This window comes from Lipotes vexillifer, unplaced genomic scaffold, assembly GCF_000442215.2.
Source record: "Lipotes vexillifer unplaced genomic scaffold, Lipotes_vexillifer_v1.1 scaffold1011, whole genome shotgun sequence".
Classification (NCBI taxonomy): domain Eukaryota; kingdom Metazoa; phylum Chordata; class Mammalia; order Artiodactyla; family Lipotidae; genus Lipotes; species Lipotes vexillifer.
In genome coordinates, this window is record NW_006787698.1 from 4,928,792 (window position 1) to 4,942,717 (window position 13,926).

General features: G+C 54.3%; 1 protein-coding gene and 1 non-coding gene across 8 annotated transcripts in view; one reads left to right on the plus strand and one right to left on the minus strand.

Moving 5' to 3' along the window:
* The window catches only part of DNM2 (dynamin 2), a 102,492-nt gene that overhangs the window by 28,571 nt on the left and 59,995 nt on the right, over positions 1-13,926 (plus strand). For all 7 annotated transcript variants that reach the window (XM_007460681.1, XM_007460685.1, XM_007460686.1 and 4 more), the window contains exon 2: positions 5,306-5,379. In XM_007460681.1, the coding sequence (XP_007460743.1) occupies positions 5,306-5,379 (74 nt within the window). The remainder of the gene's footprint in view (positions 1-5,305; positions 5,380-13,926) is intronic.
* TRNAG-UCC (transfer RNA glycine (anticodon UCC)) lies at positions 12,860-12,932 on the minus strand. Its single transcript has one exon. It is a non-coding gene; the product is annotated as a tRNA-Gly (tRNA).

Here is a 13,926-nt window from a genome sequence, read left to right on the forward strand (position 1 = left end):
ACGCAGGCTCAGCGGCCATGGCTCACGGGCCCAGCCGCTCCGCGGCATGGGGGATCTTTCCAGACCGGGGCACGAACCCTTGTCCCCTGCATCGGCAGGCGGACTCTCAACCACTGCGCCACCAGGGAAGCCCTGGGATTGGCATGTGACCTCTGCAGGAGGGAGGCTTGGAGGCCCAGGTCTCTGTTTTAGGAGGATGACCACATATAGCCTGAGAGGAGGATGGGTTAGAAGCCTGGGGCCAGGGGTGGGTCCAATGGATTAGAGGCCAGGGATGGTGCTGAAATGACTATAGTTAACACTTATTGAGCACTTACTGTGTACCAGGGAGCAGAATAAACCCTAGATCCTGTTCTGGGGAGCTGACATGGGGGTGGTGAGGGGTAGACAAGAAGCAGATAAGTGACATACAAGGGGTTAGTGCTTTGGAGAAAAATGAGGCACGGGAGGAAGATGGGGGGGGCGTTGGAGCTGTGAATGAGGGTGGGAGAAATCTCCCTAGGGAGGTGTCGTTTGAGCCGGAGCTGTGGGGCGCAAGTCATGGGCGGCCTGTTTTGCTACCTAGCTGCCCTCTGAGGTGAGAGGAGTTTCCTCATTACTAACTAGGAAACCCAGATCAGAGAGGCTGGGAAGCTGGCCCAAGGTCACACAGCATGCAGGGCCACCTCGGGGCACAGTGGCCCTTGTAGCAGCTGGGAAGAGAAAGGAGAGGGTGGGCACTTTGAGTCAGAGGGAGGGACTTGGTGACCAGTGGAGTGTGGGTGGGGTCAGGGAGGAGGAAGCTGTTGACTGAGGCTTGAAAGTCGCCTCCTGATAAGTGGACAGTCAGTGTTGCGGGCAGAGCTGCTTGGGGGAGGTGGTTTCCTTCCACCACCCAGGCCAGGAGGGCCCCAAGAGTGCTCCCGCTGCTGGGTGCCAGGAAACCCTGTGGGTGGGCCTTACGGCACAGCCGGGCAGGCACCTCCTTACTGAGCCCCTCCGAGATTTTTGGGGGGCTGCTTTTCAGGGACTGTTGAGGCTGTTGATCCCAGCCCAAGTCGCAGCACAGCCTTCCCCTGCGAGAGCCCAGAGCTCTCATCATGCTGGTCCTCATGTTCTTCTGAGGCTCGCATTGTCTGTTGTGTGTGGTGTCACTATTGTGCTCACGGTGCCTGGGCCTCATGGACATACCCAGAGCAGTCACAGGACAGCACGTGTCAACACCAGTGGCGGAAAGCCTTGTCCTTGCCGGGGAGATGCCTGTAGCTTCCGTGGCAGACACGCAGGCCCAGAGGCCGGGGGCCTTGGTGGTCAGAAGCTCAGACCCCATGGGTTTCAGTCTACACTCCTGCCACCCCTGTTTGCCAAGTGACCATGGGCAGTTGCCCAACCTCTGGGCCTAGTGACCTCCATAAAATGGAGCTCACAGACCACCTTGTTGGATCTTGTCATGGTTAAATGGGTTAAATGGCATGGAAAGTTCTCAGCTTTTTGCCTGGCATACAGTGAGCTCTCGACAACTGTTAGCTACTCCTAAAAAAAATTTTTTTTGGAGTCAGTAATCCATGTGGATGATACAGAATTCAGAGATGTTCCAGAACAGTGCAGTGACTCTTCCCCCCACCCTAACCCCCTGCAACAGGCCCCAGCCACCCTGGGCTCTGTTTTGAGGCTTTTTATTTACTTACAAAACACACTGTTCCACACGTTTTGTTTTCCTCACTTAATACACCCAGAAGGAAATTCCATGTCAGGAGATTAAAAAGCTCTTTTTTGTTGCTGTTGTTTTTGGGGGTGTGTGTGTGTGTACATGTGTGTGTGGCTGCACAGTGACACGAATGGGCCGTAATATAATTAGCCTCCCCCATGGGCTTTAAAGTTCTTTACATCTGAGCTATTACTGGGAAACTAGTACGATTATAATGTTTTTTTTTTTTTTCTTGCGGTATGCGGGTCTCTCACTGTTGTGGCCTCTCCCGTTGCGGAGCACAGGCTCCGGACGCGTAGGCTCAGCGGCCATGGCTCACGGGCCCAGCCGCTCCGCGGCATGTGGGATCTTCCCGGACCGTGGCACGAACCCGCGTCCCCTGCATCGGCAGGCGGACTCTCAACCACTGTGCCACCAGGGAAGCCCAGATTATAATGTTTTTGTGGGCAAATTTTAATGGAGTGTTCTCTCTGTGCTTTGTATCTGAGTCTTCACGAGTGCGTGTTCCTGGACCTCCTTGTGCTTGTGAGCTTGAGATTGAACTTAGATATGGTAAATTGTCCTAATCTTATATGTACACCTTCATTTTAAAAATAAATGCATGCACTGGTCAGATCAAGATAGAGGGCGTTGTCATCACCCCACAAAGTCCCCTCCTGCCCCTTCTAGTCAGTTCCCCCAGAGGGGACCAACTGCTCTGATTTCTATCAGCAGAAACTAGTTTTGCCTGTTCAGGGTTAGGTCTGCCCTGTGACTCAGCAAGAGAAACAAGGGCATATGTCAACAAAAGGCATGGATGAGAATGTTCATAGCAGCTTTATTTGTAATGGCCCCGAGCTGGAAAGACAACCCCTCGCTCCCCACCAAAAGCCTCATCAACTTGCGAGCAGATGAACAGACTGTGGACCATCCATGCAGTGGCGCACGGGTCAGCAAGGAAAAGGAACCGGCCCTGATCACACACGACAGCGTGGAGGAGCCGCACGGGTGGGACGTTGGGGATTCCATTCACATGCTGCTTCTGTCTTGTTTGGTCACTGACCAAAGCCCTCTTACCCCCATGATGTGTCTCCTTTGTCCCCACCCACACCGACTCACGTGGTTCCCGCCAGGAGGTTGGCACTGGTGTCCCCAGCACCTCCAAGGTGCTCAGTAGGTGTGAGTAATACTTGAGTGAACAAGCTTGTGACCTTGGCCAGGTCACAAATCCTTGCTGCTCCTCAGTCTCCTCATCTGCCAAATGGGAGAATGGGAGTCACGCCCAGGGTGTCACGCTGGTGTGAAGTACTCCGAGCAGGGCAGGGTTCTTTGTCATCCTCAGGAATGTGGCTCCACGGGGAGCATCCAGGTGTGGAGGGTTGACTATGCATGCTGTCAGGGGCTGTGGGCTTTATCCCCCCCCACCCCACCCGCGGGACTTGTGCGTGCCCTTGGGGCGTTCTTCCCTCTGTTTTGGCCCTTCCCTTCCTGCATGGGTTTTCTCCACCCAACCCGCTCCCCAGTCATGGCTGGCTGTCTCCTCAGCTCTTGTTGACTCTCCAGTGTCTGTCGACTGCCCTCTGTGTCCCTGCCATCCCCCAATCCAGCCCGTCACCGCTCACCTTGACTAGTGCAGTTGCCTCCTGCCTGCCTCTTGGCTCCCACCCTCACCCCTGAAGCTGCCAGAGGGGTCTTTTATTTTATTTATTTTTTATTGTTGTTATTTTTTGGTAGTGCCACGTGGCATGTGGGATCTTAGTTCCCCGACCAGGGATCGAACTCATGTCCCCTGCATTGGAAGCGCAGAGTCTTAACCACCAGGGAAGTCCCCAGAGGGGTCTTTTAAAGCCACATACCTTTAAAAGCACACAGGGTTATGATCTGACTGTTCCTCAACAGTGACAGCAAGTGGCCTTGCTCTAAGAATGACGACCAGCCTTCTCCCCGTGACCTCCAGCACCACTGTCACCCCACCCCTCTCTGGGCCCGTTCACTCGTCCACTCCAGCGCCCCACTCTGCTGCTCACAGCGGCACCCCCATAGGACCTCCAGAGCCGATCTGCCCCTGGGATGTCCCTCATCTCACAGGCCGACCTGCTGCGTGGTCACTGCCGTGTCCCTGTGCCCAGCAAGAGGAGGCGCTGCATAAGCGTGGTGGGACCGCCCACAGGCCGATGGGGCGCGACCCTCACAGTGCATGGCGTGCGGTGAGGGCGCGCCTCCTCCCTCATTCCGCCCACTGGGCTAACAGGTTCCCAGGGGTTCTGACACCCAGCCCATGCTGAGAACCAGCAACCTCCTCTGGGGCTCTCTCTGGGGTTCCCGATACAGGTAGGGTGCCCCTGAGACACTGGTTGTCACAGTTCTGGGGAGTGGGGTGGCACCAAGGATGCTTGCCTGTATGCAACACACCTGCCCAATGTTCTGCACAAATTTCAGATAATCCGAATGTTTATCTGGGTGCAAAACTTGTCTAAAATTCCCTGAGCCTAGAACCTTTCTCCATTTTACATGGAACAACAAAGAATCCTTTGCCTGGCTTTGGTGATCTCTGAAAATGTTGCTTCTTTTGTGCCTGCCTGGACCCCTGCTCTTTTGCTTTCCTTTTTTTTTTTTGCCGCGCCCATGCAGCTTGCGGGATCTTAGTTCCCCCACCAGGGATCTAACCTGGGCCTTCAGCAGTGAAAACGCAGAGTCCTAATCGCTGGACTGCCAGGGAATTCCCTTGCTTTCCTTTCTTAATGGTCCAGGGTGGCTCCCGGCTTTCCCACTTTGCATGAATCCAGGTGTATTAGTGTACGTCAGTGCAGGTAGTGCCTGTGTATTTCCATAGTGAAATACATAGCATATATATATATATTTTATTAAACAGCTTTATTGAGGGATCATTTCCATGCTAGGAAATTCACCCATTTCAAATGCAGTGATTTTTATTAAATGTATAGTAAGTATTAGTAAACAGCACTACAGTCCAGCTTTAGGACATTTCCATCACTCCAGAAAGCTCTCTGCTCTCAGTTTCCCACCCCTGGGGCAACCACTGATCCACTCCACGCCTCTATTGATTTGTCTTTTTGGGACATGAAACACATCGTGTTTTGTCGTTAAATATTTTCCTTTTATTTTAGTCTTTATATCATATGTACGGCATTATATTACTTTTAAAAATGTAGGTAGGAAATGTACTGATCTGGGGACTTCCCCGGGCAGTCCAGTGGTTAAGACTCTGCACTTGCACCGCAGGGGACATGGGTTCAATCCCTGGTCAGGGAACTAAGATCCTGCATGCCACACGGTGTGGCAAAAAAAAAGAAAGAAATGTACTGATCTCTTTTGGGTCTGGGGGTCCAAATATTTGTCAGGGAAAGGGCTCTTTGGGCATGCTGGGGCTGGAGCATAGCCAGCTGGAGGGAAATGGTTCTGTTTCTCGCTAACCTTCAATCCAGCCCCTCCCCAATTCCTCTGTGGCCTCAAGACCCTCCAAGGCCAGAGCGTTCCCTGGTGCCCTGCTGGGGTTGGTGTCTTTGCTGAGATCACCCAGATTGCAAGAGGGGATTGCTCCACTCCATGTGGCCACACTTCCTGCCCCCCCTGCAAGCCGGCCTCGTGAGTAATTTCTGACCCTTTCCCCTCCCACAGGGACTTCCTTCCCCGAGGTTCAGGAATCGTCACTCGGCGGCCTCTCATCCTGCAGCTCATCTTCTCAAAAACAGGTACGATGGGGTGGCTTGTAGCCCAAACAGGAAACGAACGTGGATGCGGTGCCCAGCGGGAGCCAGGGGCCTTCTGATGAGTCACGGGTCCTAGGCTGCCGTTTGGGTTTGAATTCACTTTTTCCTTGTATGCAGGGAAGTTGAAGCACAGTTCATTGAGCACCTCCACCCACCCCCAGCATCCGCAGCTGTGACCAGGCCATCAGGTGCCATATTTCTGGCTCTATCGTACATGACACGTTTTTGCTGAACACTTTCAAAATCAATAGCAGACACGTCACAGACGTGTCAACCCGAAATGCTTCAGTGCATGTCCCTTTGCAATAAGGACGCTCTCTTACACTCACAGAACCACACCCAAGAAAAGTCATCATTTCTGCCTGTTATCTTACACCCAGTCCATACTCATGTTGCCAATTGTCCCCCAGATATCTTCCCTGGCTGGTTCTACAGCTGCTCTGATCAGTCCCACACTACCCTTCATTGTCGTGTCTCCTCTTTTCATTAGAGCAGCATCCCCACCGTTTCTTTTTTTTTTTCCCCACCGTTTCTTTTTAAACTACAACACTGACTTTTGGGAGAGACCCAGCCTGTTGAATATAGAATGGCCCACAGGTATATTTTTTTCTGTCCTCCCCTCGACGGCCTCCGTTCTTCCCACACAAGTTTGACATAACATGGGCATCTCTCCCATCTTGAAACCCACTTGGCTTCCTTGTAAAGCATCTCAGGTCAGAGGCTGGAAGGGGAGAGGGGAGCCGTTGGGGGTGGGGCCTCTCTTCTCTCCAGAGCCTCCAGGGGGTCTCCATGCTGCTTCCCCACTGACCTGGAATGTCAGCCATGGTCGGTTCTGCACTCGGTGTGCCAGCATCACCACAGGCCATGTTAAACACCCCCACTCTGGGAAGGCAGCTGACATATTCCCATTTTACAGATTGGGAAACTGAGGTTTAACCAGGTTACCTGCCTTTCACCTGGGATGAGTACCCAGGTGGGGTCAGACCTCAGACTCCACTCTCAGCTGGTTCTAGTCCCTTCATCTCACCTCCATCCTCCAGGCCTTCGCCCAGTCCACCTGCAGGAGGGCGGGACACCAGTGAGAGACGGCAGTTGATTGGTCCAGCGCCTGCCACGGGCGAGCCAATGGTCTGCCTCCTCTGGGTTCAGGTGTCCAATCAGCTGTGCCAGGAAGGGCAGCGGCAGGGCCACAGGTTTTCAGATGTCAGCGGGATCAGAGTCACATAGGGCTTGGCCCATTGGGTTTCTGTTTCACATTCAGTAGGTTGGTGGAGGGTGAAGGGTGAGAATATGCATTTTTAATGAGTTCCCAGGTCATGCTGATGCTTTTGGGAAAACTGCATTGGGAAAACCTCTGCCCTGGTGGGTGGGGGCTGAGAGCTAATACTGCCCAGCTTCAGATCCTGGCTTTGTAGCTTACTGGCTGTCTGGCCCCCGGGGAGGGACTGCTGCTCACAGCTGTGTTTCCTGTCTGGACAGTGAAGATAATAATAGTACTGCCTTTGTCGGTTGCCATGAAGACCGTAGTATTCAATACACGTACAGCCCGTAGAACAGTGCCTGGCACACTCCAGGCCCTTGCCGAGTGGTGCCATCCCATTGGCTGTGGTTTTGTGCTTGCTGCCAGCCTGTTTGGGGACAGCTTGCTGTTTGGGGAACAGGTTGGCTGGCTTCCTGCAATAGAAGGTCCGTGGCATTGTCATGGCGGGAGGGCTCCCCCATCACCTCCCCAGTGGCTGTCACCCAGCAATAATCCAGTGAGCAGTTGCTGCATGCCACAAGCTAGTGCAGGGCTGGGGCACAGTGGTGAGCAGGACCAGGGATGCTGCCACCACCCATCACCTTGCCTCTTGGTACTTCTTTTAGTGCTGAGGGACAGTGTAGGGGGAGACTTGGGTTGAGAGCAGGAGGGAGACACATAGACATGGCCCTCACCAGGTGCGAATATGTGTGGTGGTGGTGGGGTGACTCAGTCCATCGGTTGGGAGCATCACAGGGCTTCTCGGAGGAAGTGATGTTTGAGCCTAGGCTGACAGGTGCTTTGGGGTGTGTTGGGGGAGGGGAAACTGTCCCTCCTAGCAGAGAGTGGTACGTGTGAAGACCGTGAGGCAGCGATGCCTAGCGTGGCCTGCTGGAGAAACTGAAATTCCTTCTAATGGGGGAGAGAAGAGAACCACATGACAAGTGACAGCCCTGTAGGAGCACATCTGCCCAACGCCTGCCCCCGGTGATGCTGAAATCTCCATTCCTGCCACCCTACTTTACAGAGGAGGGAACTGAAGCTTCCAAGCCACTTGCCTGAGGGCACATGGGAGGGCCATCTTGAAAGCCCAGTCTTAAACTCATTCTGGGGGAGTGTGGCCTTAGACCGAGGTGTGGTTTGATCAGATCCTGTGGCCACTGGTGGAGAAGACACCACAGGGACCAGCTCTGGGGCAGGGGGACCGAGGAAGTAGGGATGGGGTGGCATCCGTGGAGATGGAGACATATAGTTGGATCCTGTTGGGCTGGGACTGGGGGTGTGGGGTGGGGGAGAGGGGTCCAGGATGTCCCACGTGGGAGTGCTCCTTGCTGTGTCCCAGCTTGCACACTCTCCCCCCACCGACCATGGCATTCCCAGTCTCTCTCTCTTTTTTTTTTTTTTGCCTGCGTTGGGTCTTCGATGCTGTGTGCGGGCTTTCCCTAGTTGTGGCGAGCGGGCGCTACTCTTCTTGCAGTGCGCGGGCTTCTCATTGAGGTGGCTTCTCTTGTTGTGGAGCACAGGCTCTAGGTGCGTGGGCTTCAGTAGTTGTGGCATGCGGGCTCAATAGTTGCAGCACGCGGGCTCAGTAGTTGCAGCACGCAGACTCTAGAGCGCAGGCTCAGTAGCTGTGGCACACGGGCTTAGTTGCTCCGCAGCATGTGGGATCTTCCGGGACCAGGGATCAAACCCGTGTCCCCTGCGTTGGCAGATGGATTTTTAACCACTGCGCTCCAGGGAAGTCCCTTCCTAGTTTCTTAATGTCCCAAGCAGATGTGAGCTGGGCCTTGGCCGGATGCCAGGGAGGCAGCGTGAGCACTCGGAGGGTCCCAGCCCTCCCTGAGCTCAGCCTGTTGGGTGCGGCACACGCGGGGTTGCTGTGGTCCAGCTGAGAGGGGAAAGCACAGCGGATTGTGGGAGAGTATACCAGATACTGGATCTACTTTGGGCCAGGGGCCCGGGGAGAACATTCTAGGCAGGGCAACAGCTGTGTTGTGAAGCTGTGAGGTGAGGCTGGGGAGGGCCCGGGAGGCAGGTGGCACATCCTGGCAGGTGTGATAAGGGGTTCAGGCGTTGGGAACCCGAGTGGCATTCAGGGTGTGGAGAGACCGGCTTAGCCCATTGGCTGCCTTGTGGAGGAGGGATGGACAGGCACAGGAGTGCAGGTGGGGAGGCCAGGGAGAGGTTGGCCTGGCGCCAGGTGAGAGGTGTTGGGGCCCAGGGCCATGCTGTGGTGGTGAGGGCAGAGTCTACAGTGATCTCGATCTCGAGGTGGGGAGCCCAGGTGACAGTCACCAAGGCACCAAGGGCTGGGTGTGACACTGATAAGAGGGAGGAAGCTGAGTGCAGTGTGGGACTTGGTGATGGCTGGGGCTTTAGAGCTTTCTAGGGGCTACACGGGGCTGCATTGCTCCTAGAAATTAAAGTTTTGTTCAGGTGGTTCTCAGGGACAGGACTCCAGAGCCAGGCTGCCACCCCTTCCTATCTGCGACCTCAGGCAAGTAGCTTCCCTCTCTGTGCCTCGGCCTCCTCGTCTGTAGAATGGGGTGGTAGTGGTGACTCGCTCGTGGCCCTGGCACCCCATGAGTCTGTGGTGTGGCTGTCACCTCCTGTAGGGTCTGGAGTCCCTGGTACCATAAGTTCCTAATTCTCTGACTTTGGCAGCGCCCAGTGGCACCCTGCTTCTCCTCGTCCAGGTTGGTCTCAGTGAGCCATTACTTTTAATTGGCTTAGTTTAAAAATTACGTCAGACCGCAGCCACCAGGAAGTTTGGTGGCTTACGGGGGAACCCTGCTCCTCCTTGGGAACCACCCCTGGACCTCGTAAACCCTGGGTGCTGGGGACTGTTCTTGTGTGGAATGTGCACGAGCCTCCCCTCCCAGCCTTGACCTTGGCCGGTGCTCACAGGAGCCAGAGAGGGGATGTCAGGGCTTGGCTCTCAGCCTCCTTGAGGCTTCGTGGCTCCCACGGGGCCTTGCTGGCCTCTGGGACCTCACCTCCTCCTGGTGCCACAATCTTCCTCTTCATCCTCAGGACCAGCTCGATTGTTCCCACCCCTGGACCTTTACCCTCACTGTGCGTCCTGCCTGGACCACCCTGCCCCATCTTCCTCCTCCCCTGGGTGAGCGCCACCCCCAAGCCCCACCCCAGTCACTGCTGCCTTAGTTCTTCTACAGCGTGCCTTATGAGGCACCATCCTGTTCTCGTATTTCCTTTTTTTATTCCCTTAATACATATTTATTTACTTATTTATTTATTTGTGCCGGGTGTTAGTTGTGGCACGCGGGATCTCCGTTGCCTCATGCAGGATCTTTGTTGCCACATGTGGGTTCCTTTCGTTGCAGCATGCGTGATCTTTACTTGCAGCGTGCAGGATCTAGTTCCCTGACCAGGGATTGAACCCGGGCCCCCTGCATTGGGAGTGTGGAGACTTAACCACTGGACCACCAGGGAAGTCCCTTGTTTTCTTTCTTTCTTTCTTTTTTAAATCAATTAATTCATTAATTATCTATCTATTTATTTATTTATTCTTGGCTGCGTTGGGTCCTTGCTGCGTGTGGGCTTTCTCTACTTGCGATGAGCGGGGGCTGCTCTTTATTGTGGTGCGCGCGGGCTTCTCATTGTGGTGGCTTCTCTTGCTGCTGAGCACGGGCTCTAGGCACGCGGGCTCAGTAGTTGCAGCACGTGGGCTCTAGGGCACGTGGGCTTCAGTAGTTGTGCCACACGGGCTTAGTTGCTCTGCAGCATGTGGGATCTTCCCGGACCAGGGCTTGAAGCTGTGTCCCGTGCATTGGCAGGCGGACTCTTACCACTGTGTCACCAGGGAAGCCCCCCTCGTATTTTCTTGATGGTCTCTCTCTCTCTCCCTGTGCCTCAACATCAGTGCCACCAGAGCAGGGCCTCTGACCTGCTTTGTCCATCGATCTCCCCTGTGCCCAGCACGGGGCCTGGCACCCAGTAGGTGCTCCATCATCATGGGACAGGTGGCTCGCCATGCTCTTAAGGGCTGCTGCTGGGCTCCTTCTCTCCCATGGGAGAGTATCCACGGCTGTGTGTGCAGCACCTTTCCCTGGCCAGCCTGGCCCTGGCAGGGCCCTTTCTATAAAGCCTATAGACCCTGCCATGGTCGGGGTGTGGCCTTGTGTCTGCATAAGGAAACCAAGCTGGGAGCTGGTGAGGGTCAGGATGGCAGCCTGGGACTGTCACCTTCTCCAGTGTGTGTTTTTTTCCACAGCAACAGCCAGTTCTCCAGTTGTCAGTGGACACTGGTCCGGTGTGCTCCAGTTTAACTCAGTTCTGACACTCCCTACCTGGAGGCAGCATCACATCCCACAGGTCAAGGGGTCAGCCCCACCAGACTGTACCCCTGCACCTGCTTCAGATGCCGATCCCAGGTCCAGGCTGTCACCTGTGCTTCTGACTGCCCGACTCTAGATCAGAGGTTCCTGTGAGCCCCTCCTTGGGTTCAATCGATTTTCCAGAGTGGTCCACAGAACTCAGAGAAACATTTTACTCCCCAGATTCCCGGTTCATTATAAAAAGATATGTGTAACTCAGGAAGAGCCAGATGGAAGAGATGCCTGAGGCAAGGTATGTGGAAGGGACAAGGAGCTTCCGAGCCCACTGCTCCCTCGGCCCCTGCACCTGCTCACCAACCTGGAAGCTCTCTGAACGCCATCCTTTTGGGGCTTTATGGAGGATGTAGGGAATGGTTGATTAAATCATACCCATTAGTGCTTGATTCAACCTTCAGCCTCTGTTTCCTCCCTGGAGGTCAAGGGGTGGGACTGAAGTTTCCAACCTTCTAATCACAGCTGGCTGGTTTCCCTGTTAACCAACCCCCATCCTTAGGTGCATTCCAAGTCACCTCATTAACATAAACTTAGGTGTGACTGAGAGGGGCTTATTATGAATATCACTCTTATCACTAGAACATTCCAAGGATTTTAGAAGCTCTGTGTCAGAAGTGGAGGGAAGACCAAATACATATTTCTTATTACAAATCGTAATGTCATACCTTCCCAGTGGCCAGAAGGTGTCCTAGGATGGGAGGTGTTCACGACTTGTCTCAGATCTGGGGGTGGGGGTGGGGGGGTTGAGGGCCACACAGACTCGGAGATGCCACGTGCTTTGCCCCCTTCCTGCTCAGCTGAAAGCTCTGAAGAGTTCCTCATGTCTGGATCCCTTCGGTTATGTGGTGCACGGGGTCTCCCAGGTGTCTCTGAGCCCCAGGTTGTTTGTTCTTCCTGGGCTCTGTCGGCCAGACCAGCATGTTTGTTGACAGGTTGGGGAAGGCAGACCCCCATCTCTGCTGCCCGGGGTCGGCCTGGTTGTTCTGCTCTTTGTTGGGTTGAGAATGGAGAAGGGATGGGACGTGCTCCCAAAGGTCAGGACAGAACCGTCACACACACCCCTGAAGCACTGAAACCCCAGGGAGCATCGGAAGTTGCCCTATGCCCTAAGCCCGGCAGCTGAGCTATCTGCATGCTGTCTCTGGGCCTGGCACTATTTGATTGCTTTATCACATCGTTAACCCTGGGCTCTGTGTTATCCTGTTTCACTTTGGGGAAACTGAGGCACTCCCACCTCCCTCTCATCTTCCTGTCACCTCCCCAAGTCATGCTGTGTTGCCTGCTTGTGTTCTCCAGGCCCGAGGGACTGTTTTTTAAAAAAAATTCATTTTTTTAATGCTTTATCAAGTTTTAGCATTCCGTATTCTATTTTTCCTTATAAATTTATTGATTTTATTTATTTTTGGCCGCATTGGGTCTTCGTTGCTGCACGCAGGCTTTCTCTAGTTGTGGCGAGCGGGGGCTCCTCTTCGTTGTGGGCACATGCTTCTTGTTGCGGTGGCTTCTTTTGTTTCGGAGCATGGGCTCTAGGCATGTGGGCTTCAGTAGTTGTGGCACAAGGGCTCAGTAGTTGTGGCTTGCGGGCTCTAGAGCGCAGGCTCAGTAGTTGTGACACACGGGCTTAGTTGCTCTGCAGCATGTGGGATCTTCCCGGACCAGGGCTCAAACCCGTGTCCCCTGCATTGGTAGGTGGATTCTTAACCACTGCGCCACCAGGGAAGCCCCTGTATTCTTAAAGATATCCAGTAAATGTTTTCTTCTTATTACACATCTCTTTTATCTTTTTCTTCTTTCTATATCCTTGATCCTTTTTCTTTTTTCTTTTTTTTTTTTTTTTTTGGGCCGTGCCACTTGGCTTATGGGATCTTAGTTCCCCGACCAGGGCTTGAACCCGGGCCCCCTGCAGTGGAAGCGCAGAGTCCTAACCACTGGACCACCAGGGAAGTCCTGAGGGCACCTTCTTGAAGGGCATGCCTGGGAGATGCCCGAGGCGGGGTGTTGGCTACTGAACACAATGGGGACCCACATGGGCGTCATGGGGTGGGGGAAGTCCTCTTACACTTCGGCACCTAATGCTTTCTAACAGGCCACCTAGTAATTAAGTTTTATTAAGCAGTTACTATGCACCAGGCACCGTGGAGTACAAAGACCAAAACCAAGTCCCTTGCAGTCCCTTCTTGCAGCTCTGACTTTAGCAGGGGACACAGAAGCACATGGTGAGTCAGTGTGAGGAGTGCCGCGAAGGGCCGGCTGGTCTGGGTGGGCCTCCCCAAGCAGAGTTGTTTAGAGCCAAGACCTGAAGGAGGCAGGGAACAAGTCCTGGGCGGAGGGCAGAACCTCCTTTTAGAAAAAAACTGCAAGTGCGTTCACTGACCCCATGGGACGTGGGTGGGATGCCCTGCAGTGGCTAAGGGTGGCTGGCTCTTCGGAGTTGGCAGCTCAGCTGCTTGCCGAGGGCCCACTTTATCCTTGATTCCGGCTGGTCCCGTGGAGCCTCCGGGGACTGATCACACGTGGCTGGCCCACCTTCCAGGGAAGCCTGCTGCCGGGCTCCGGTGGGGTGCCTGTGTGGCCGTCGAAATGCTGTGGCAGGGCCCAGGGACCTGAGGGACTGGCTTTGTTATCTGAGCACAAGGAAAGGAAGGTTTGAAAACGCTGCAGCTGCTCTGGGGATGGACCAACGCTGCAGCGGGGCCCGGGGACCAGGGCAGGCAGAGCTGGTGGTGGCTCGACCTGGGCTGCTGGGGATGAGTTGAGAGGGCGCTCTCCAGGCATTGCAGGCCAGTAGCTCAGCCTCAAGGCCCCTGAATTATTCTTTGAGACCGTACATCGTTAAAAAAAAATCACCTCCCCCATCCAAGCACTTACAGGACTGTGGAAACCCAGGCTAAACACTCCGCCTATTTGTCTTTTTTTTTTTTTTTTTTTTTTTTTTTG